General features: G+C 39.2%; 1 protein-coding gene across 5 annotated transcripts in view; it reads right to left on the bottom strand.

Annotated features, from left to right (window-relative positions):
- Dock8 (dedicator of cytokinesis 8) overlaps positions 1-24,523 on the bottom strand; it is a 221,015-nt gene that overhangs the window by 132,325 nt on the left and 64,167 nt on the right. For all 5 annotated transcript variants that reach the window (XM_078047567.1, XM_078047566.1, XM_078047569.1 and 2 more), the window contains 4 exons: positions 16,650-16,773; positions 12,345-12,557; positions 6,962-7,047; positions 1,120-1,186 (listed from right to left, as the gene is read on the bottom strand). In XM_078047567.1, coding sequence (XP_077903693.1) covers positions 1,120-1,186; positions 6,962-7,047; positions 12,345-12,557; positions 16,650-16,773 — 490 coding nt within the window. The remainder of the gene's footprint in view (positions 1-1,119; positions 1,187-6,961; positions 7,048-12,344; positions 12,558-16,649; positions 16,774-24,523) is intronic.

Raw genomic sequence — 24,523 nt, 5'->3', positions numbered from 1 at the left:
TACAATCAATCCACAAGCACATGAGAAAATGCTCAACATCTCTAGCAATCAGAGAAATGCAAATCAAAACCACCCTAAGATACCATTTCACTCCTGTAAGATTGGCAGCCATTATGAAGTCAAACAACAATAAGTGTTGGCGAGGATGTGGGGAAAAGGGCACACTTGTTCACTGCTGGTGGGACTGCAAAATGGTGAGGCCAATTTGGAAAGCAGTATGGAGATTCCTGGGAAAGCTGGGAATGGATCCACCATTTGACCCAGCTATTGCCCTTCTTGGACTATTCCCTGAGGACCTTAAAAGAGCACACTATACGGATACGGCCACATCAATGATTATAGCAGCACAATTCACAATAGCTAGACTGTGGAACCAACCTAGATGCCCTTCAATAGATGAGTGGATAAAAAAATTGTGGCAGCTATACACAATGGAGTATTATGCAGCACTAAGAAACGACAAAATCATAGAATTTGCAGGGAAATGGATGGCATTAGAGCAGATTATGCTAAGTGAAGCTAGCCAAGCCCTAAAAAACAAATGTCAAATGTCTTCTTTGATATAAAGAGAGCCACTAAGAATAGAACAGGAAGGAAGAGCATGAGGAAAAGACTAACAGTAAACTAAGACGAATGGGGGGAGAGAAAGGAAGAGAGAAGGGAAAACATATGGAAATGGTAGGAGACCTTCAGTGATACACAAAATAATAAGAGGTTATGAGGGGCAAGGGGGTGGGGGAAAAAAAAGGGGAGAGAATTGAACAACAGCAGAGGAGGTAGAGAGGGATGTTGGGAGGGGAGGGGAGGGGAGGGGGGATAGTAGGGGATAGGAAAGGTAGCAGAATACAACAGTCACTAATATGCCATTATGTAAAAATGTGAGTATGTAACAGAAGTGAGTCTGTATTATGTATTTGGGGAGTTCAAAACCCAATTGAGTCGAATGTATGAAAGATGATATGTCTTGAGCTCTGTAATGTTTTGAACAACCAATAAAAAAAAAAAAATAAAATAAAAAAAAAAACAAAAAAAACCAGAAACCTCCAAAATCATGAACACTGTGCATGCTTCAGGGATGGGCTACTTTCTGGTTTTTTTTTTTTTTTTTTTTTTTTTTACCTTTTTCCTTTCTTTAACATCATAGAGGGCAATGCTGGCAAACAGAGGCTCAATTTCAATCTCGAACCTATAAGAAAGAGAGAAAGAGAAAAAAAAATCAACATAGTTTTAACCTAGATAATTTTTAATTTTCTAAAAGGGCCTGGATAGATAAACTGACTAAAAATATAGTTTTCAGAAATACTTGGATAACTCCATTCATGTAAGGGCCACACTGGGATATTAATAGACAAATACAGGAGGTTCATGGACAATTCCTAATCATTGGATGTGGTAGATGGCACATTCTCCCAAGAAAATGCTTGTTAGTAGCATCCAAGAAAGAGTAGCCTGATTAGACCCTTAATCTTATCCAAAACAGCACTTCTTATCATGGTAGCTACCGTCTTTTAGAGTCTCTTTCTTAGGCGATGAGCTTGTTTCATTTTATTACTCGTATAGGAAGCTCTATGACTCAATTGTAAGGGATGCGGCTTTTCAGATAGTAATAAAGAAATGTTCAATTGCTTTTCCTTAGGTTTCCTCGGGGGAAGTCAGAGGAAGATTGCATCACGATGCTGAAGAATGTCTGGCTCTTCCTAACTCTGGAGAGTTGTTGAGGGGAGGGGAGGGGAGGGGATTGATCTCAGATGATAAACACTGAGGAGCCTGCCCCCTGAGAGACAGAGAGAAATAGGAGCCCCTCATATTACCCTGACTGCTAAAAATGGAGAGTTTAATGAAAACACATCACCAAAGGATTATCCCGACACGTTAGAAGCATTCATGAAACACAGATGTTCATCTTCCAAGTTTCTCAGCTTAACAACCCATGAATTTAGACACTGTCCACTGACAGCATGGTTCACCACTGGATCACCACCTCAGAAGCCATGTGAATTGGGCCAGATTTTATTTCAAGGCATGTGTGAGACAATGGCCTTACCACTGGATAGATTTGTCCCAGCAGGACTTTTAGAAGAATCTTTGGGCAGAACGTAAACATAGACAAAACGACGAGGTCATGCCTTTGGCAATGAGTCAGACAGATCTGGACTCTGTTCCTGCCCCCAATACCTATGAACACTGGGATGATCATTTGGTCATGTATATTTCCCAGTTGCCTTTATTTAGTTGGAAAATGAGGAGAGGACATTTACCCTTCCCATTTTCCACATATTATTATATAAGAGAATGTGTGTGAATGTACTCTGAAAACAAGGTCTAGCAGTAGCATTATTCACAATATCAAACTGTAGGAATAACCTAAGTGTCTACTAACAGAAGAATGGATAAACAACAAAATATAAATACACACACACACATATGAATGTTATTAATACACACATACAATAGAATATTACTCAGCCTTAAAAAAGAAGATTATTCTGAAACATACTACTATAGGGATGAAACTTGAAGACATGTTAAATGAAATAAGCCCATCATGAAGAACAAGTGGCTGGCTGTATGATGCCATACTTAGTATAGTCATATTCAGAGACAGGAAGTAGAATGATGGTGTTGGGGTGGCACGGAAGGAGGAATAGAGAGTTAGTATTTAATGGATACAAAGTTTTAATTCAGGAAAATGAAAAATTCATGAAGATGGATGGTGGTGACAGCTGTACAAGAGCATAAAGGGACTTAATGCCACTGTACTGGACATGGTCAGTTAAGGTGTATGATGTTAGGTGGTCAGTTAAGTGTACGATGGTCAGTTAAGGTGTGTGATAGTAAAAGCAAATGTGACTCTGTTTTGTTTTGTGACTCCATTCTGTAAAACAACCATGCTAAGTAGAAGGGTCATGACTGGGGCAAGATGTTCTTTTCCTTTTGCTATAGAAGCCTTCAAGAACACGGAACTACCTAAAGGGGCATTGTTTCTGTAACTAGGGTAATGGGGCTCTGTTTCTGTAACTGGGGTGATTGGGCTAACTGTGACTGGTTAGGCTGCCCACCACCTGACTGCACTGTCCCGCTTCTGTAACCTGGCTTGCTTGCATTGGCTAGACCCCTGAATATCCCTTTTGTGGTTTTCAGGCTTATAAGGAGCACCCTTGCTGATCAGGGGAACAGCTTTATGTTCTGATGGGTTGCCACCGGTGTGCTTCAATAAAGGCTTGATTCAATTATACGTGAGTGGTCTGGAAGTCAGTTTATGAAACCCCGGGACATTGCTTTAACTATAACAGATGTGTGCCGGTTAAGATGGCAGATTTTATGCTATCTACATTGACCACACACACATAAAAATGGTGAGGAGTTCTGTGATGATTCTTTTTCTAATTAGTTAATAGCTCATTGATCGGGGGCTTTGCTATGCCTAACACCCAGCTGTTGCCTGGTGTGGTCAACCTGTATTGAATTCTGTGCTTCCTGAGAGCCCAAGGACCTGGATATTGCTGTGCTGGGCTTAGTTAGGTACTGAGTGTTAAGTTCAGTGTGTTTCAGAGAAGAGAGAATGAACATTTATTAAACACTTAGAATTTTGATGGGATAATACTTTACCCACATCAACCACTTTATTCTTCACAATAGTTCAATGCAGATATTACCTACATTTTATACACAAGGAAAATGAAATTCAGAGAAATTAAGTATTTTGACAAAGCCTACAATGTTAGGAAGTGGCACAGCCAGACTGGGAAACTCTGTCTTTCTAATTATAAAACACAGTTGTTGTTTTCTTTTTCCCCCAAGCATAGCCTCCAGAAACAAGTATTTGAAGCAAACAAGGCAATTGTCAATATGCACGTTTTTTTGGGTCCCACCTTAAACCTACTAAACCAGAATCTCTTGGGGGAGATGGTGATGGGAAGTCTTTCCAACTCTGCATTTAAAACCAGCTCCTGGGGCAAATTTAGTGCATGGTTGGTTTCCTTACCACATAGATTCCTGAGCAGAGGTTACTTTGCATAAGATGGCATTAAGTTTTAAATTAAAAGATTCCCCCCTAAATTACAAAAATGAAAAACACTTTGTTGTGACTTTTTTTTTCTTGCTACTACAAACATTTGAAAAATTGGCACCAGCTTAATTGTCTCTACATCCTTGAGATTTAATCTATTTCTCCAAAGCAAAACAGCGTCAGTTATAGATTTCAAAAACTTTGTAGATATTTCATAGCTGATAAAACCTGTAGTATTATAAATAGAATTTATCAGTGTCAGTGGGAAAATGTGTCATTAATATTACCATTCAATGTTTTTTCTATTCATATGTTCACATTCAAAGTTTATCTAAGAATTTCTTTTATTCAGTTTACTCAGGAAGTTGTGCCTAGGACCAGATCCTTGGTCCATTTCTCCTTTCACAGTTATATGAACAGTACAGATACTATTGAAGTCACTTGAGCAGGCCAAGAGCACTGGACAAAAGCACCAATTCAACTTAATTTCACTAGAAATATACTTGACACGTTTCATTAAGAGAAATCCAAGTGATTCCATTTGTTTTTTAATAACTCATGTCTGTCACAGCTCTATGGTAAAGCTCTTCCTATCATGCACGAGGCCCTGGGTGGATCCCCAGGACTACAAAAACAAACAATAATGCACATCTATCTCAGTGGGCCATGTTTTCCCACCTATGACTACAGCTGCCATTTACTTACTGACAAGATCTAGAAGGCTTGGTGACAAGCATAATAGGAAAGCATTCTTCCAATCTCACATGGCATAGGTACTACATCTAAAAGTGGCCAGATTATGCATCCTGTGGAGATGGTTGACAACCTCCAACAATAGCATAGACTTCCTGAACAATGCAGGGGAACAGAGCCACTTCCAGTCAATTCTGCTGATGGTTAGCTTGGAAGGGCCAGAGTTTGCCTTTCTGTGCTCATTACTTGATACAGAGCCAGTTTATAGGCTGGTCAAGTCTGTGTATAAGACAAAAGGCCCTGGTTCTCCCCAGTAGAGCTGGCAAGATGGAGAGGACTACAACAGCTTCAGTACCCATTACTATTTGAGAAGCCATGCTAGCTCATATTCTGTGGCAACAGAGCTGAGGGAGGCTACAAAGTCACAGAAGGCTAGACCATCTACAAGTAAGGACTCAAATGCACAGGGAAGTCCCAGTGTTCAAACATCAGCCCTGAATTCAGAATCTAGTTACCTAATTGCAAGTCAGATTACTTAAGGGGTCCACACATTGACTTTTTTTTTTTTTTTTTGTACTGGGGACTGAAGTGGAGGGTGCATAACCAATGAGCCACATCTCTAGTCCTTTTGTTTCCTATTTAGAGGCAGGGTCTCACTAGGTTGCTTACAGCCTCACTAAATTGCTGAGGCTGGATTCAAACTTGTGATCCTCCTCTCAGTCTCCTAGGTCACTGGGATTATTGGCATTGACTTTGTGAGATGGGTGATCCTAACAGAATATGAAAAAGTACAATGCTTATGTACTTTTGCCACATAGGAGCATTTACAATGTTTTTTTTGTTTGTTTGTTTGTTTTTGGTGGTGCTGGGAATCAAACTTGGCCTCAGTCAACCTAAGCACAGGCTTACTATTGAGCTTCACCTTACACCTTCAGCATAGCTATTACAACTTTAATTTTGTGTGCATGGTACTGGGTATTGACCACTGAGCTACATCTTTAATCATTTTTTATTTCTTTATTATGAGAAAGGGTCTTACTAAGTTGTTGAGGGGCCTCAACATTGTGATCCTTCTGCCTCAGCCTCCTGAGTAGCTGGGATTACAGGCATGCACCACCATATCTGGCTTAAAATTAATATTTTCAAAAGGGTCTATGATTAGAAGAAGTAAAAGAACTAATTCTCTAAAGAAGCAGTCTGCAAAGAGGAAGAAAGTTATGCAAGCACTGGAAGGAGTACACAGGACAATTCACTCAACTACAGGAAGAAAATACTAAAAATACTAAAAAGAAATTTAGATATATTTACTTGATCCTTTAAAATTTCTCATTTATAATGCTTTATAATGTAAAAACTGTTTTAATACAGAAGTACAAAATTAATACACATATATAGAGGACACATAATTTTAAAAATAAAAGTACACAATGCAAAAATTACAGAAAACCTCTTTAAAATTGATATGGGAGATAGTTGGCCCACCAGTTGAAACAGACTTCAGATATACTTTGTTGGAATTATGTGGTATTTTAAAAAAATGATAAACTATTTAAGAAGTTAAGAATTTATGTAGAAAAATCTCCATTTAGAGTTTTTAAAGCAGACAATTGATCAAAGTGGTCCTATTTACTTGGCAAGAGTTGGTTGCAGGTAGCAGTGGGGACCCTTCAACATAGTGTGTATAGTCCCTTCTACCCCCTATTGTTCCCTGGCACTGATATTGAGTTCAAGTTGCATTTTTCATTGCATTTACCAGTGGTAGGCTAGTAAAACTTGTTTAACAGACAAGTTGCTGAAAAAATAAAAGGTTCTACTTTATAGCATTTGCTGATTTCTATGTTTTAAATACTTCCACCATGGCCAATTTCAAGCTACTAACATGACTTCCCTGGGCACAAAATTGGGAAGAGCTGTTGCTGTCAGCTCTTGTGAGTTAATACCAGCCAAGGCCACACACCACTGGCTCTCTGTGACTTTTCCTAACGCAGGCCATTTCACTCAGTAACCTCCCCAGTAACACTGGGTAGCCACCTGTGCTTGCCTCCCCTACTGTAGAAGAATGAATTCCAAAGGCTTTTTAGAAACAGAATCTAGGTCTAGCCAACACCAAGCTCTGCTCCTTCCACTACCCCTCAGCAACCTACTGTTAATGCATGTTGGGAGAAGCTGCCTGATTCAAGCTCTGAGGATACAGACGACACTAGTATCTGAAAGGCAAGAGATATTAGCACAGAGGCCAGTGTGTTTGCTGGTACTTACTTCAGGGTCAGCAACTTGACCAATATTCTGTTGCCCAGATGTTCCTTAGGACATTCTGGTACTGGACGTATTTCCACAGCATCCTCCTATTATTAATCACATTGAACAGAAATCATTAGTGAATTTCCATGAGGATATCCAGCTGGAGTTACCCCAGGAGAGGAAAGGCTGCCCCTCTCCACTTGTCAACTCACATTTGAGTTGTTTCTAATACTAGATTAATATTCTGCCTCTATGAGAGAGTTTGTTGTTCCAACCCCCACCCTCCAATGTCAGCATTTACAGCAAACGTTTTCTTCTTTCAGAAACCCAGGCATCCAAGACAAAGAGACTGTGGGAGGAAGGAAGGAAATGTGACTGTGCATGTGGCTTAGTAACATCCACCAGATGGCATTGCAAAATTTTAGATCTATTGTTGGCTTTTGTTTTCCTTTGACTGCTCTAAATAAATACTCAAAACATTTCTCCTGTTAAGGGTTTTAACTGGTAAATATGTGAAGCCTTGAGATCTAGGTCAGAATAGTTTCCTTATGGCTCTAAAACATCAATCCTATAACCTTCTCTTTCTCAGTTCATCTATTTCTTAAATAGGTGATAGAGACTTGGAGTTGAATTCACAGGTTATATAATACAGAGCGAGCTACTATTTTCTAACAGGAAAGCTTAGTAATGACATGTTAAGATCTACACCTGCCTCCCTTACCACAGGGAGACTAAAATGGTGACTTTAATAGTTTAATATGAACTATCCCTATATCCTAATTACCTCCATGTATACAAACCACAAATAGTGCAAATCCTTGAAAACTTGAATTCCCATTCTTGCAGTACATTATATCCAAAATCTGGAACATGGTCTGAAGCTATCAAGGGTCCAAAGAACAGGGTCATATTTAATTGTCTTTTGGGGGGCTTTAAATGCTGGGAGCTTCCAACCAAACACTTCATAGCAATTAGTAAAGTCACCTTCTTGATAAATCTGTACCATTTGGTGGGATGACTGAAGAGGTCAATGGACCACCATGGGCACCTCTGTGCCCTCAGCCTCCAGTCCTCATGGTCACAGGTGGCCCTCTTGTTGGGGAGTAGCTGAGATAAGAGGCCTTATTCTGATGCTTGTGCTGAACTGGACCAACTTAGGCAACCTGATACTTTTGGGATCAGAACAGATATATCTAAAGGCAAGATCCATCTGATAGAAAAACAATCTCAAGGTAAAGACACTTATAGATTTCTAAGGCTACCTTTGGTCTGAATTTTAACTTTTGGAACCCTGTTTGAAAAAGCTTTTCATTTGGAATTAAAAAAAAAAAATGTTGGCACCAGGGATTGAACTCAGGGGCACCAACCACTGAGCCACCTCCCCAGCCCTATTTTATATTTTATTTAGAGACAGGGTCTCACTGAGTTGCTAAGCACCTCGCTGTTGCTGAGGCTGGCTTTGAACTTGTGATCCTCCTGCCTCAACCTCCTGAGCTGCTGGGATTACAGGCATGTGCCACTGCGCCTGGCTTGGAAAATTTTAAATATATACAAAAGTGAAGAACTAATACAATGAATCATCATTTACCTCACGTGGATTCAACACTTTCAATGAATAGGTAGCCCGATTTCATCTATATTCCCCCACTCAATACTAGAAGAAAGTTCCTAAACATCACATGATTTCACCTGTCAGTATTTCAGTAAATATCTCTAAAAAGTAAGGACTTTTGAAACATAACAGTAATATCATTATTACTCCTAAAAAATGTACAATAATTTCTTACTGCCACCAAATATTTTGTCAGTTTAAAATTCTCCATCTCAATTTGTTAAATTAGGATCCCAACAAGGCTCACTTAATAACATTTGGGTGATATATTTCCCAAATCTCTTCTATATGAATTTCTTGAGCCTTCCCAGTTGTCTGAAATAGGAGTTAATTCACACACACACACACAAAAAAAAAAAAAAAAGAAGAAGAAAGAGGAAATAGGAAGCTTTAGTGAATACCTGTTGTTTTTATTATCTTGGGAAATACATACAAATAAAGAGGGGATACAGGGGAGAAAGTATGAGAGAGGTGATATTCTTTCCCTTACAGACTCAGTGAACCCTGAGGCCAACTCCACAGTTACTGACCTTTGATCCTGTTATGTGAGTCGATGAGTATTTCTCCCCCCACACTTTTTAACCCCCAAATTGGGTTTTAGTTGGGAACCAAAAGAGTGTCACTTGTAATCCAAAAGAGTCCTTCCTAAGCAAACTCTTTTTCTGTTATTTGGAGTGTGGTGGTGTCTACCTTAAAAATCAACCCACAAGATGCTTTTCCTAGGGACTATGAATCAGGGACAGAACTCACATGGCAAAGTTTGGTGGCTGAATTCTACTTTGGCTTCTCCTACTGACTTAGTCAAAATTTGGATCTAATACTTCACCTCTTCTAACTTTTATTTCCAGGAAATAAAATAATGATGATATAGAATAATGTCATTAATGTATTATTTTAAAAAGATCAACATTTATAATCCTTTCAGATTAGGCAGAGACTCACCTCAAATCCACATGACTTTCTTTGTATAAAGTACAAATTACAAGTACAAAGGCAATTTCTGTAAGAACAGCTTCAAAATTTTAAAAGAAGATGGTACAGAAGCCATCAAGCATTTTAGCCCTACAAATTTACAAATTTACTGGTCCACTAATTATAAAGCATCCTATTTACTCAAGAAAAGCTGCCCCTTAGGAACTCGGCTAGATTATAACTTTCAGTCACATCTGAGTTTCTGGACCATCTTAATGATCATAAAACAAAGTTCCTTTAAAGGCAATTTATGTTTCATGTTTTGGTCAGTTCAGACTGGGCATCCCCCCATTAGTCCACAAGGGGGAGTTGGATTAGCTAATGTCCTATTGTCCCTGTTCTCATCCTTTAGTTTCCTTTCTCTCTTCTGGTGTCCACTTTAGCTCTCTTTATTACATGTTAGCATCTCCACGGAAATGGGAAGAAAAAGAAAGAAGTAGAGGTCAAATCAGTCAGATTTACTATTTCTTGGCAAATCTGGCAAAGAATTTTAATGTAGACAGAAACTAAAAAGTTGGAAGATATGATTTTTAAAATTTTAAAAATCTTTAAATTTCAGTTATATGTGCTAATATAATAGGTAGCGTATGCAGGCCCACAAACAAGCAAACCTGTGATGTGGAGACAGCATGTGAGGTCCCTGTTTTATAATTTAGTTGACTTGCTGAATCTTTTTTTTAAATATATATATATATTTTTAGTTGTAGATGGTCACAATATATTTTATTTATACGTGATGGTGAGGATCAAACTCAGTGCCTCACACATTCAAGACAAGCACTCTACCACTGGGCTATAATCCCAGCCTGACTTGCTGAATCTTGAATAAATTGTTCAACCTCTTTGATTCTCACTTTCTAATCTAAATGGAGATTATAATATTAAACATATCATTCCTATTAATGTACTTTTTGTTTTTTTGCTTTTGCAATGCTGGGGATTGAACCTAGGGGCCTCATGCATGCTAGAAAAATATTCTATCACTAAGTTACATCCTCAACCCATACATACTTGCTTTTTAAGTTGATAATAATTGTGTATATTCATGTGAAGTTTGATTTAAGAGTATACTCTAGGAAGATTAAACCAAGTTAATTACATATCAATTCCCTTACCAATTAGTCTTTTCTTTTTTGGAGAAATGTTTAAATTATTCTTTTGGCAATTTAAAGATACACAATATATTATCATTAAATGTGGTCACTATAAGTGTAACAGATCACTAAAACTTAGTCCTCTAGTCTAATGGAAAGTTTGTACCTTTCCATAAACATTTTTACTCCTACCCACTGCCCACTGATTAGTACCTTTCTACTCTCTGTTTCTATGAAGTAGACATTTTGGGATTCCACATATAAGTGAAGTATTTAACTTCATTTTAATTCTTTGAGAAAGGGTCTCACTATGGGGGTCCAGGTTAGCCTCAAGTGACCTCCTGTCTCAGCCTCCTGAGTGGTTGGGACTATAGGTATGTTAATTTATTTTTCTAATCTGCCTCATTCAGAAGAGGATTTGAGGCTGCTGATAAAACTGCAAATAAAATAATTAGATGAGAAAACCAAGTGGTTAGAAAATAAGAACAAGAAAATAAAGGTAAAGGAACTTCAGGACTCCAATAACTAAGCTGTCATGGTTGGTAGAGGTGAACAGGAACTCTCAGTGAGGAACTCTTAGTGAGGAACTCGGGAGATGCACACCCCACTGATCATGCACACTGTCTCAGGATGCACAAATCTTTGCCTGAGGGCTTGAGGCCTATTCCCTCTCCCTAGCTCCTTGAGGAGAGGTGCTGGATGGTCAGTGTTCTCAATAATATTTCCATATTACAATGTTGTACCTAATGACTGCTCTTTCCTGAACTGTCCTTTTTGCTGACCAATGGTAAGGACATCAAAAGGTGAGTCAGCAAACAATTCCTGGGGCGGGGGGGGGGGGCATCACAGGGGGTGAGAATTAGGCTTCCTGATATTCTTGCTTGACCCGAAGACCAAATTTCAAATATTTAGAGCCATAGATATATGGCATATCTTTTTTTTTTAATGCAAAAATCTCTTCAAATCTTACTTCTTGCAACTGAACTTTTAATAAGACTTGAATAGCAAAGATAAAGCAGGAATCTATTCTGGAAAGAAACCAACAGGGTAGATAAGCTGATATGCAGAAGGGAAGGCCAAAAGCCCTCTATAATAAAAAGAGCCCAAGCAGACACAAGGCTTGAATAATGGCCACTTTCATCCCTTCCAAAGTATCCCAGCAAGTGACTGCAGGCAAGGTCTAAATTATCCAGTTGTCACAGGTCAGCTTCAATAAAGAAAGAGTTGGACAAGCAAGATCCTAAAATTCCATATACTGGGCACATGGCTGTGATTATCTTAGCCCGAAATAATTTCAAAGCAGGTCTTTCCAGCTGTACACCAGGACCAATAAAAGAATGTTAAGGAAACACTAAAGAACATCAATATTTAGGTAATATGTATCCTTAAGAAACTGGATGATTTGACTCTGAGTAGGGTTGCTCCATAGAGACCTTTGAAATGTTTTGAGGACTAAATAAGTTAATCTCAGTAAACATGTTTTGTAAAGTGCTATGAAAATACTAGTTATTACTATCAGAATCCCATCTGTATTATGATCAATAATTGGCTCTGCTGTGATGCAGACTTGCCTAAGTGAAAACAAAACAAAACAAAAAACATCCCCAGGAATCATACCATCTCAACATCAGGTGCTGCTCTACAGTGATAATGAATGATAGAATCTTCCTATGGACCCTGAGTCCACAGTTAAATTGTCCAGTTTGGAGACTGTTGCACTTACCTCGTCCACTGATGGGTACAGGGCAAAGAGCTCAGCCTGCCGATTGGTCCTGCGGGCCTCCTCGTTCTGCTTCTCAAAGTCCTCGGAACTCACATATTGCAGCAGGTTTTCTAGCCGCTGGTCAGGCTGCAGACTGCGGAGGTCAAAGTCACAGGCAGTGAGGGGGCCTTTCCCAGACACGTCACACAGCACGTTCACACGGCGGGGGCCTGTCTGCAAGAGAAGACTGTGGGCCTTAGTGAGAGAGAATGGGCACCAATAGAACTAGACTCCAAATGTCTCAAGACGGCTTGAACTCTTGAGTCTACAGAATCTCAGCCTCATGGAGTTTCTGGAACAAACCAAGATCTTGACATAAATGATGTCTTAGCTTCTAGACTGGACCCTCCTAAAATGCAAATTCATCCTTCCCATATGGAAACAGGTGGTGTCTCACTGGAGGTAAATAAACCAGACATAAGCAAGGGGTTGAAAGATATGCTGGACTGCTATAAGTTTTTGGCTTGTTCATAGAAATCAGCAAAGAATAAATCACTGTGGCCAGGTGGGTGGTATGCCTATAATCCCAGCTACTTGGGATTAGCCAAGCTATTTGAGACTAGCCTGGGCAAAACACATAGCAAGATCTCCTCTAAAAAAAGAAAAGAAAAGATGATTGAAATCAACAACATTTTATAAAACTACAGATGGATCAATGGTAAAATCTCTAAATTTTATGGTAAAATGTTATTTTCAGTTCTACAAAATGAACATAGAGTGCTATAATTTCTCTATATTGAACATTTTTTTGTAATATCCTTCTACCTCATAAAATAATAAGTGCTACTCTACTAAATCATACATTTTACATATGCTAAATGTGTTAGCAATAATCAAAATGCACACTTATTACTTTTATTATTATGTCTTAGAATTTACATGAGTTTGTAGAAAATGAATTTGATTTCACAAGTTTCTTCAAAAGGATCTCAACCTTTATATATGCCCAAAGTTTTTAAAATGCTCATACCCTTTAATTCAGAAATTTCACTTCTAAGAATTTATCCTAAGGATATAACTAGACAAATGTGCAGGATGTGAGGACACAAGAATCTCTGATCCACTGTTCGTAAAAGCAAAATAATGGAAACAAACTAAATGTTCCCCAAAAGAAGAAGCATTAAGAAATTTCTGAGTTTCATAATATGGAATGTTATTATGCAGCCATTTAAAAAAACACAAAAACCATGTAGTCATTAGAAGTTAAAGGTAATCATGGTCCAGCCATGGATCACATAACAGCATTCTGGTCAACAAAGCATCACATATGTGACAGCAGTCTTTGGCCTAGTGAAGTTATAGCTGTTTTGGTCTGTGTAAGTACCCTCCAGTGTTTGCACCAGAATGCATTTCTCAGAACAGATCCCCTGGTTATGTGACTCATGCTCTCATATTATTAGAGTAAAAAAGGAAGTCATACAATATTATGTGTAACATGATCTAACTTTGTGAAATACATGAGGAGTCACGTATATGTATTTAACTTAAATAAATTGTGGCCTCCCCATTCCATTCAAGTGTGTGGCCTCACCGTTCCATTTGATACAAAGGTGCAGCAGAATGAGACTGAGACAGAAAATGTTGCTCATTGTCTCACAGTTTGAGCATCTCTCCATAAAGAGTGCTATTCTAATTCTTCAAAACACACAGCTCTTGGGCTGGGATTGTGGCTCAGCAGTAGAACGCTGACCTAGGTGGGTGGGACCCGGATTCGATCCTCAGCACCACATAAAAATAAAGGCATTGTGTTGTGTCCTTCTACACCTAAAAAAATAAATGTTAAAAACTAAAAACAAACAAACAAACAAACAAAAAAACCTACTTAGCTTTTAAACCCAGCCAGCTGACTCACTTGAGTGCTCTGACAGTATGCCATAAGAAAGAGCATGCTTTATGTGTGCAGGTTCCACTGTCTCTCAGCTCCAGATTCACCCTTTTGTACTGGGCCCTATAATCCTGGACCTGGGATCTCAGCACAGGATACTCTGCTTTGTCTGCTGCTCCCTTCAGGGCACAAGAGGGGGCCTGGATGGCTGGAGGAGGGAGAAGGGAGTGAGTCCCGTCTTTCCCCTTTGCTTGCAGTTCCTCTCATCTCGATAGAGACAGTTGTTTCTGCCTTCCAGCTGGTTTTGGCCCTTCCAGAACCATCCTCATCTCAAATCCTTGGAGGTACCAGCACCAGCTGGACCACACCTCCTGGATGGATCACTGAGTCCAGACTCCATGAGGTCCTTCCTCCAAGATCCTGAGATAACACCTCCAGCTGGCCATTGCTGCTTCTCGGAGATCTGAGTCCTTACTCTGAGGCCCATTTTCTGAGCTTCTAGGATTTTCTTTTTAATTTTTTAAAAAATTATTTGTTCTTTTTGATATACATGATAGAAGATGCATTTGGCATATTATACATACATGGAGTATAACTTATTCTAATTAGGATCCTATTCTTGGGGTTGTACATGTTGCGGGGTTACCTTGGTGGTATATTCAAATACAAGGCTAGGAAAGTTACATCCAGTTAATTCCACTGTCCTTTCTAATCCATCTCCTCTCCCTTCCCTTCATTCTCTTTTGTCTATTCCAATGGACTTTTCTTCTTTTCCTCCTCAACCTCCCTTGTTCTGGTTAGAATCCACATATGAGCTTCTAGGTTTTAACAGCTACAAGCTCTTCCTTAGATCTAAGTTCCTCAGACTATAGTCCTGGGACTGGCAGCATCAATTGGAAAATATTCATTAGATAATGCAAATCCTCAGGCCCCAGCCAGGCCAGAGCCAGGCCCCAGCCCAGTACTCTGCTTGAACAAGCCCTCTAGGGGATTCTGATGAAGATCAGGGTAGAGAACCACTGCCCTAGACCCCAGCTCAGGTTGGTATACTGTTGCCTGCAGTATAACCTCAACTTTCCCCTTTTCCGTCCTCCAAGATCCAGTACACACTTCCCAATGTTAAATTTCTTTTGTTGAAAAATGGAATGTAGCCTCTAACTAATACAAGGCACAATGTAGTTGTTTATCACATAGTCAAAATAACCAAGGAAACCCCCCTAAGTCTCCCACAGTATACAGCATTCAGGTATTCATTCCATCCTTCTGTAAGCCTGTGTATTCAGCACTGGACTGCTGGCTGGTTTCTCTGTGGAGCTCATATTAATTAACTGGCTTGGCTTTAGGGACCATGTTGTTTGAAAAAAATAGGTATTATTTTAAGGACTCTGGTCCTCAGCCTTGAAACATGCCTGTGTTAAGAAGGATATTTGGAAGCTGAAAACTATACATGTTACAAAGAAGTCCTGTGCAAATTTGTACAAATTACTTCTCCTCTGTTTATTTTTCTCACCAAAAAATAAGTGGGTTGACTACAGCAGCTATTTTTAGAAGATGAATTGTGGTATAATATAAATAACATAAAATTTATCACTCTAACCATTTTTCAGTACTGTTCAGTACGTTCATATTGTAGCACAACCATTATGACCATACATCTCCATAACTCTTTTCATCTTGCAAAAATGAAACTCTGTACCCCATAAACAATAAGTCCCCATTCCTTCCTGTGCCCCTGACAACCACATTCTGAATATCCATTCATCCACTGATGTTCACTTGGATTGCTTCCACCTTTTGGCTATTGTGAATGATGATGCTGTAAACATGGGTGTACAGAGCACTGATTTTTAAACTGTAATCACTTTATAATAACATGATAATGACATCAATAATAAGAGTAACAAGCATTTTCTGGGCAATGAGCATATTTGGCATTGTTTTAAAACTTTTCACATATTAACTCAATGCTCAAAAGACCTCATGAGTTAGTTAGTAGTATCTTTCCAGGGGAGGAAATTAAAGCCCAGGGAGTTTAATTATCCTGCTGGAGGCTACACCTTAAAAAAAATCATAGAATCAGGAAGAGAATCTGGCATGTCTGGCCTCAGTGTGAAGCTTTTTGTCACACTGCCATCCTCCTTCGAAGCACCACCCAGTTTCTGCAGGAATTGCTACAAGGACGGGCTCAAGAGGTTCCCCTCCCCCAGTTAGAGTACCTCCACTGTTTTCTATTTTAATCATGGACCTTCTGGGTTTTCATGTGCATCCCCATTTCTATAGCTATGAACAAGCTTGCAAACAATATATCACTGACTCAGATGGGGAGTTCCTCCTACTCACATATTCTGTGAGTGTTACTTTTATTCTGGTTTAAAAAACTGTGCATGCCTTGGGCAGAACAGCCCCGTAACTGGGTAACCATGTTTGTTGATAGGAAATACCTGAGTGGCGGGTTCACTGTTCTCCAAGGTTTCTGACTCAAAGGTCTGTTTCTGAAGCGTCTTGTGAAAATCTTTGCGAGATCCCGTCTTTTTAAAGCTGAAAATCTCTGAACTTCCTTGGTTTCTTTTATGGTTGATATTATTGAATTTGGAGAGAGAGAGAGAGGGAGAAAGAGGCAAAGCCATTAGATCAAAAATAAAAGTAATGGCCTAAGTGTAGACATAGTGCTGAAAAAGCTTTCAAAGAGAGAACCAATTGTAATTCCTGGAGTCTAATTATGCGCAGGCCCAAGACAAGGCTCTGTTGTAAAGAGACACAAACTTGCCTCCTGGCTGGCTCATTATTAAAGGCGGAATGGCCTGGGAAAATGCCACTGCAGAGGTGCGGTCATTTCAGCTGTGGGGCACTTGGCTCCAAGCTGACACTAAACTATGACCCTAGTGTAAGAAGCTAGAAGAAATCTAGCAATGTGCAGAAGCTGCAGAGATCGTTTGAAGATAAAAATAGAGGAAACCATTTCATCTCCACGTCAATGTTCTTAATGAATAAAAGAGGCAAGCCTCGGTCAAGAAAAAAATAGACATAAGTGATTGATCTGTCGAAATTCATGGTGGACATTCTCAATCGCCACTCTGAACTCCACCAAAATAGCGTTTAAGAAATGTGTAGTGTTTACAAAAAGGAGAGGGTTTAAAATAGAATTGTAGCACCGTCACTAGAGAAATGAAACCATCCTGAAAAAGGCAACCCATGAACGTCGTCAATCATAATTACAGAAACCAATGGGTGTATTCCCCATTTTTATGACTCACAGGCTTCTTGGAAAACATGCTACAAAGTGCATGCACGCACACCCATTTTGTTTGATTTTTACACTATTAGAAAAACCACCGAGCAGGTTGTTAAAGGGAAGAGCAACGAGGTTAGAATTTATCAGGCAAATCGAATGGCAGATAGATAAAGCAGGAAATGTAGGAGAGCTGCTAGCAATGATCCAAATACAGTTTATAACTCCCTGGGAGGGAGGGGTGTCGGAGGAAGGAGCAAGGCACTCAGCAGGTTGTTAATAAATTTTAGTTCACTGCATTAATTACAGAACTCGATGTCCCCGTGTCATCTGTAGGGAGAACAGGACTCTCTCCCCGGATTTCATTGTGCTTTGAAGACAAATAGTTTGTTTTGAGCAAAAGGAGATAGAAATAGTCTACAACAGGGACAAGATAGCTGGTGACTAATTCAAGTTGGGGTTACTTCAATGGCCATCTTCAATGTTTCCTGACCACTGCACCTGGCAACCTGTATGGACAAGCGTGGGTGAAAAACAGGCCAAATTAGGGAACTGAGAACAAACAAACAAACAAAAAAGCCAAGTAAGCAAATATGGTATACTCTAAATAAAGAAATAAGACCAAACATTTAATGGGAAGAATGGAGGGAAGAATGAGCAAAGGGGAAGGAGACGAGGGAGGGGGATTGAGGACAAGAAAGATGGTGGAATGAGATGGACATCATTATCCTAGGTACACATATGACCAAATGTAAGGTGTGACTCTACACCCTGTGTGTACAACCAGAGAAATGAAAAGTTGTGCTCCATTTGTGTATATGAACCAAAATGCATTCTGCTGTCATAGCTAACTAATTAGAACAAATAAAAAAAAAAAACCCAAACATTTAGAAAAAAAGATGTATCCAGAGTAATTCCTGATTTGGGATTCCTAAACCCCAGAAAAACAACAATTAAAATATAAATCATGTTGTTCAGAAACATCACTGAACAAAAAGTATTTTGGAGATCCTTTCAAACAATTCTCCAGAAGTAATAACTATTTGAAATATTTATGAAAACTACTTCGGTTCCAGTTGCTCTAAGTGTGCACAATAGCACTGGTAAAAAGCAGTAGAGATACATATGAGCAGATTTTATTTTATAAGATTTATTTTCTCCTAACAAAATTCTTTTGAGCAAAAGCTTCTAGTGGAATTTCACAAATCTGCTAGCTTCTTAAAAATTATTCTCACCCATGTGAATTTAGGTGATAACATGTATGTGTTTGTGCTGTCGGGAGTGTCAGGTATGTGCACGACTGCCTGGGTTTCCCTAAGGGTTCAAAGGGAAAAAAAAGTGTATGTGAGCTGGGGTAGGAGAGGGGGAGGATAATTCAACTCAAAGTAGTGGTAAATCTAAGTAAATAAGAAGTTGTGTCCCATAACTATACTACCCCAAATGATAGCTGATTATTTTTCCTGAACAATTCAATTTAAGGAGGAAAAAATGACCAAATAAATTAATGTTAATCCATTCTAAGATCAAAGCAAATGGTGAATTAAAATGCACATTTTCCACTTTGGTATTTGTCCTTTGCCTTTTTTAGGACCGGTCTACTCCAAAGGGTACTGAAGTCAGAGGTTCAGTATGACAGGCCCCTTAGAAAAAAAACCTGAGCCACAAGAGGGAACTCAGGGAGCAGCTGAGCTCAAAGACCCTTTGTGTAGTAACTGTAGCAACCAGAACAACACCTGCCTTAGCTTTAAAATTTTTTTAACCTATTTCTAAGGCTGTTCATTTACAAATGAATCTCTCTCTCTCTCTCTCTCTCTCTCTCTCACACACACACACACACACACACACACACACACACACATTACAGATGTGTTCCTGTCTCCATTGCCCTTGGATCACATCTCTCTGCCTATTTCTTCAAAGGGTGAGAAATGGACAAGAGATGAATTCTAGAATGTCTTCCCCGATTTTATGATTAAAAAAATCATATACTCTATCTGAAAAAAAAATTAACATTCAATTTTTCTTTTTCAAGGATACTTAATTTAGGGGAACACGGAGTATATTCAACTTTTGTTCTTTGGCTACTTCATGTAAATAGGTGCTTGCTTTCTTTTCTGTCTTCCATTGAATTACAGCATCACCTGGAGTTCTTACGTGGACCCCAAAGCCATTGACCAATAGCATTAAAAATTAACTACAGGAAAGTGTTAAAAGCTCATTTCAAAATATACTAGCTTTAACCTGATGCTTATGCCAGTCTGTAGGATTTTTGCTATGGAAAGTGTTAAGACTAGTGTCTCCCATGACAGTATGTTTGAAATCAGAAAAAAATTTTCTCCTTTTATTCTTACTAGGATTTATCATCTCCTTCCTCATTTTTAAAATCTCAGAAAGTCACAAAACTCCCTTATGACAGCAAGGGTAACCCTGTCTAGGGAGGAGAGCATAAGGGTTGGCAGAATGTAGGATGACTCATTCCAGAAGTGCCAGCACAGAAGGAACCACCAGGGCAGGTATTGAGACCGCTGGTTCAGTGCCCCTGGCTAAAAGCACCCCAGCCATTACCCCACCCTGGCAACTAAGTCAATAAAGAGGGTTTCTGTTGAGCCTCTCTGCAGACAGGAGAAGGATGGGGAAGCAGACCAAATGGTAGGAAAAACTATTCTTGTGAAGTGAACACAAACTATTTTCCCCCAAAATAACTGCTCGCCCTTTCTTTAAACACTAGTCTTACACATCCCGTGACAGTTGAAAGACCAAACATATGTGGTAGTATTTTATTTAGAGGCAGGGTGGTGCAGCATACAGCATACAGGTTCTATAGTCAAAAGGACCTGGGTTCAGATGCTGGCTAAGAGACAGGCCTCAGGCAGTGACCTCATGTCTCTGAGTTGCAGTTTCCTCCAGCGAGGAAAGAAGAAAACTTTTGCACACTTTGAGGGCCTGTTGTGAAGTTTAGAAAATAATGCAGGCTCCTCCTTTTCCTTCAATTTCCTTTCTTCTACTTCCTATATAATTTGGTGCAAAAAAAAAAAAACCCATAAAATCATCAATGTGTGTTTTCTAGGCCTGTATTTTGGGCCAAACTCACATTTGCCAGGATTCAGCTCTCTCAGCTGCCAGTCCCTCTCTCAGATGCAGCTGCAAAATGGTTCCTTCCTCTGTCCTCCGCTTGTAGCCAAAGCAGGGAGAGATGGGGCTTCTTTCCCACGCAAGGATATTGTGTAGTGCACCTTTCAGTTTAGTCTGGCAGTATCTTTGATTTCTAAACTGTCGGTACCCAGACACACTTCAGGCCATCTAAAAATGTGGGTTCCTTTAATTCCCCTATCCCTCCATTTTGCTTGTAGAGGGACTGCTCTAGCTGGTGCTTCTGGCCATGACTGTGGTGCTGGGGATTTTTTCTTTATTTTATTCTATTCAATCTCCTGAGTCTCTGATCTTCTTTAAATATCCAGTATTAAATTCCAGTAAAGCACCTCGCTTTTTTTTTTTTTTTTTTTGCTCACATGCCTTGCTGAGAAGCTGCCTATCTGCTTTCTTGGTTTCCTGCCCCATAAAGTCATCAATGACAGACAATGCAGCTGTCTAGTCTGTGTTTGAGGGAAGGCAGCAGCTGAGCAAGTTTAGAATGGGCAGTTAAAGCTCAAAGAAGGGTGCAGAGGGCATCCATTTAGAAAGAACTGCCTGGCATGGAGAATCAATCCAACTGGTGTGAGGAGGACAACCACGTGGAAGGGAAGCCTGAAACTAGGTGTCAGAGCCCAGGTATGGTGACGAGGGTATCATGTGGAGGGTTGTCCTGGCACTAGCAAGCTGAAGAGAGTATCCATGCAGGAGGGGGAAGCCAGTGTCAGGTGTCAGAGACAGAGTAGGAGGAGAGAGCAGCTCTGTGGGAATGGGCAGAGGGCATGGGTGATGGCTAAATACAGGGGGATTAATCAACAAGTCAACATACTAAGGACAAAGGGAGACAAATTTTGTATGGAAAAGTGGCTATAAAATATGGAAAGAAGAAAACTAGAATGAATAGAATAAAAAAAGACAACTAGAGGTTGGGTTGGAATTGCAAGTATTGACATGAACTCTTAGCTTTCTGCACACACAACTACACCCCACTCCACCCCCACACATTCCTTAAATCTGTTCACTGAGAGAACATAGGAGAAGCAACACCTTAATAACAATGAGCACACCAACACTTACATCTTGGCTCCTAAGTACCATTTCCCAATAACATAAATCAGAGCATCTCATAAATGACAGCTATCATTATTACTATCAAGGACGACACCATTAAATAAAGCTGTAATGAATGTATTATAAGGCTATATATGCCTATTTCATGGATGTGTTGAATTTAAAGTCTCCTAACACCCATATTTTTGTGGAACCATGTTATTTTTATATGGGAAAGGTCTTAGTTACTAAAAACAAGGGTAGAGTTCTGAAAAGAGCCCATTTTCGGATTTTAGCTATACTATTCCCCTCTCCCCCCAAAATCAACACCTGAATGAGTTTGTAATCCTGCTTAAACTTGTTCAATTCCATCCCTTTCAGGCAGTCTTTGTTAAGTTCCTTTCTCAGATCTGCCACCACAATGATGGCTTAGAATATGATATGGGTATTTGCTTGCTCAAGCTTCATCAATATTTCCATTCAACCAATGTTTAATAAATACCTCCTGAGAATAAGGCACTGAAGAGGAGATAGAGAGCTATAAAGGAGGTCCTGTCCTTGACAAAGTTGTAGTCTAATAAGAAAGACCTCACATTTAGGGAGATAAAAACTTAGGTAATAAGAATTTAGTGTAGCAAATGGCAAAACTTGCTAGAAAAATACAAATGACATATACTGAAAAGTCACAGAGGAGAGTGATTACTTCTGGCCAGGCCAGCAGAAGCTTCAGGAAAACCTTAATCTTTGAACAGGGCCTCAGTGGGTTTGTTGGAACTAGAGTCTCCACTCGGCAGGTGGAGAGTGGTTCAGTGATAACCCACAGCTGCCCCTGCTCTGTGTTAACACATAGGATGATGAGGCTGGCTGGCTTTAAGAAAGCAGACAGCTAAGCACCTTGCCAGCCAGCATGTCATAATAAGCAATTATTGATCAGGGAGACATTTTTATGGTGTTTTGGGAGTAACTGAATTATATGCACTGATGTATTTGAATTTTAATTGTTTACCAGTTCACTGGGAGTAAAATATGGAGTAATAAAACAGATGATACCCCATTCCTTGATATCCCCATTCTCCTTGAGCCTGACCTTCCTACAGAATCGCCTTAATCACCCAGGATGAAAAATAAAGTCTAAAGGGCTTTTATGATCCTGCCTGTAACTCTCAGGAAATGTCTCACTGTCTCTGGGAATAATACACCAAGAACAAATAGCGTGTAAGCATGTTTACTTAAGAGTTTGTCTCTCTACCAAGACATCAACAACATTTTGAAGTTAATCACCCCTTGATTCATTTAGAGAGGACAGGGGAAAATCATTCAAAATAGTTAATATCACTCAAAGGATGCTATCAAACTTCAATCCATACAAACCATCAAGATATATGGAAATCAGATGAGATCAACACACAAACATGGCACTAAACGACTCATTAAACGAGTGGCTATTTCCAAAAACCATGGAGAGAAAAGTACTATCCTGTTTAGAGCAAAGACACCAAACTTGGAGCTGAAGATATGAAAGACAGGATAGTGTTTGATCATGGAATTTTCCAGTCTAGTGTGGACTAGCATTTCTAGTATGAAAAAACAACTTTACCAAAAAGAGATCACGTATTGACACTTATGTATAGTTTAATACTTTTCTATTAAGTTAAAAAGAAGATGTAAAGCTTTATCCTATCCTTTATGGGCAGCATTATTTGTCTGATTTAAATATCTCAATTATGAGTGGCAAATGCCCTACAGGACGATGAGGGTGGGAGGGAGCACTGAGGTCATTACTCTACTCCTCTGCCCCCAAAGTGGGATTCAAAGCCATTATCATGGAAAGCAAGGATGTAAAAGCCCATCTCTGGATATTATTGAGAAGTGTAATATCAGCAAGGAGGTAATTGAGGAATAAAAGAGCTAACTAAATCAGTGCTTGACTGCCTGGTTCTGGATGACAAAGACATGTCTGTGGAAAGCAAAGTAGCTTCATTAAGTACAAATCTCCAGAGGAAGACAGGTCACCCCACCACAAATCTGCATGAAAATATATGGGCTAGTTTTTTGCTTTTTCCTTTGATATGCTAGTGTAAGGGTTTTTCCTGATATTTAATAAATATCATAACTAGAAGCTACTATTTATTAAATTATTACTTTATATCAATAAGAACTTCAGAATACCTCATTTCACTTGGAAGAAATATTTTAGAGAAATTGTGTCTACATAAATCCTAAAGTACAAATCTCATATTTTCCAAATCTTGTCTTTATTCCATGAATGTATAAATTATGGTATCTATAATGTGGAATCTATCCTGGATCATCAAAATAAAAGAAATCGTCCACAACACTGAGCTGTCCTCTTGTTTTTGACATAAAACATCTTTCTCATTGGTCTGATTTTAATTTATTTGTCATTTGGGCAAGAATAATTAAGCCAAATTCCATAATACCACTTAATAACAGCACAAATAGCTAATAGCTGTTGAATTATTATTTTATGCTAAGAAATCTTCTAAGTACATTTTTTTCTTTTGGGGTGCTGGGGATCAAAACCAGGGCCTTGTGCATGTGAGGCAAGCACTCTTCAACTGAGCTATATCCCCAGCCTCCCTTTAAGTACTTTTATATGTTAACTCATTTATTGCAAACAACAAAACTTAAAACTGTCTTCTTATATTTTTTTTAGCAGCCCTGGGGATTGAAACCAGGCCGAACACATGTCAGGCAGGAGCTCTACTACCGCCCCATACCCTAGACCCTATAGTCAGTTATTATTCTAATTCCCGTCATCCTGATGAGGAAATTGAAGTACAATGAAATTAATTTGTCTCGGGTTACACAGCTAGTAAGTGGTGGACCAGGAGTTGAATTAATTTACTCCCACTCCAGAGAAGCCATTATTCTCTAAAATAGTAT

The sequence above is a fragment of the Ictidomys tridecemlineatus genome, chromosome 4 (assembly GCF_052094955.1).
Source record: "Ictidomys tridecemlineatus isolate mIctTri1 chromosome 4, mIctTri1.hap1, whole genome shotgun sequence".
In the NCBI taxonomy this organism is placed as follows: Eukaryota; Metazoa; Chordata; class Mammalia; order Rodentia; family Sciuridae; genus Ictidomys; species Ictidomys tridecemlineatus.
This window is presented reverse-complemented; position numbering and strand designations above follow the sequence as displayed.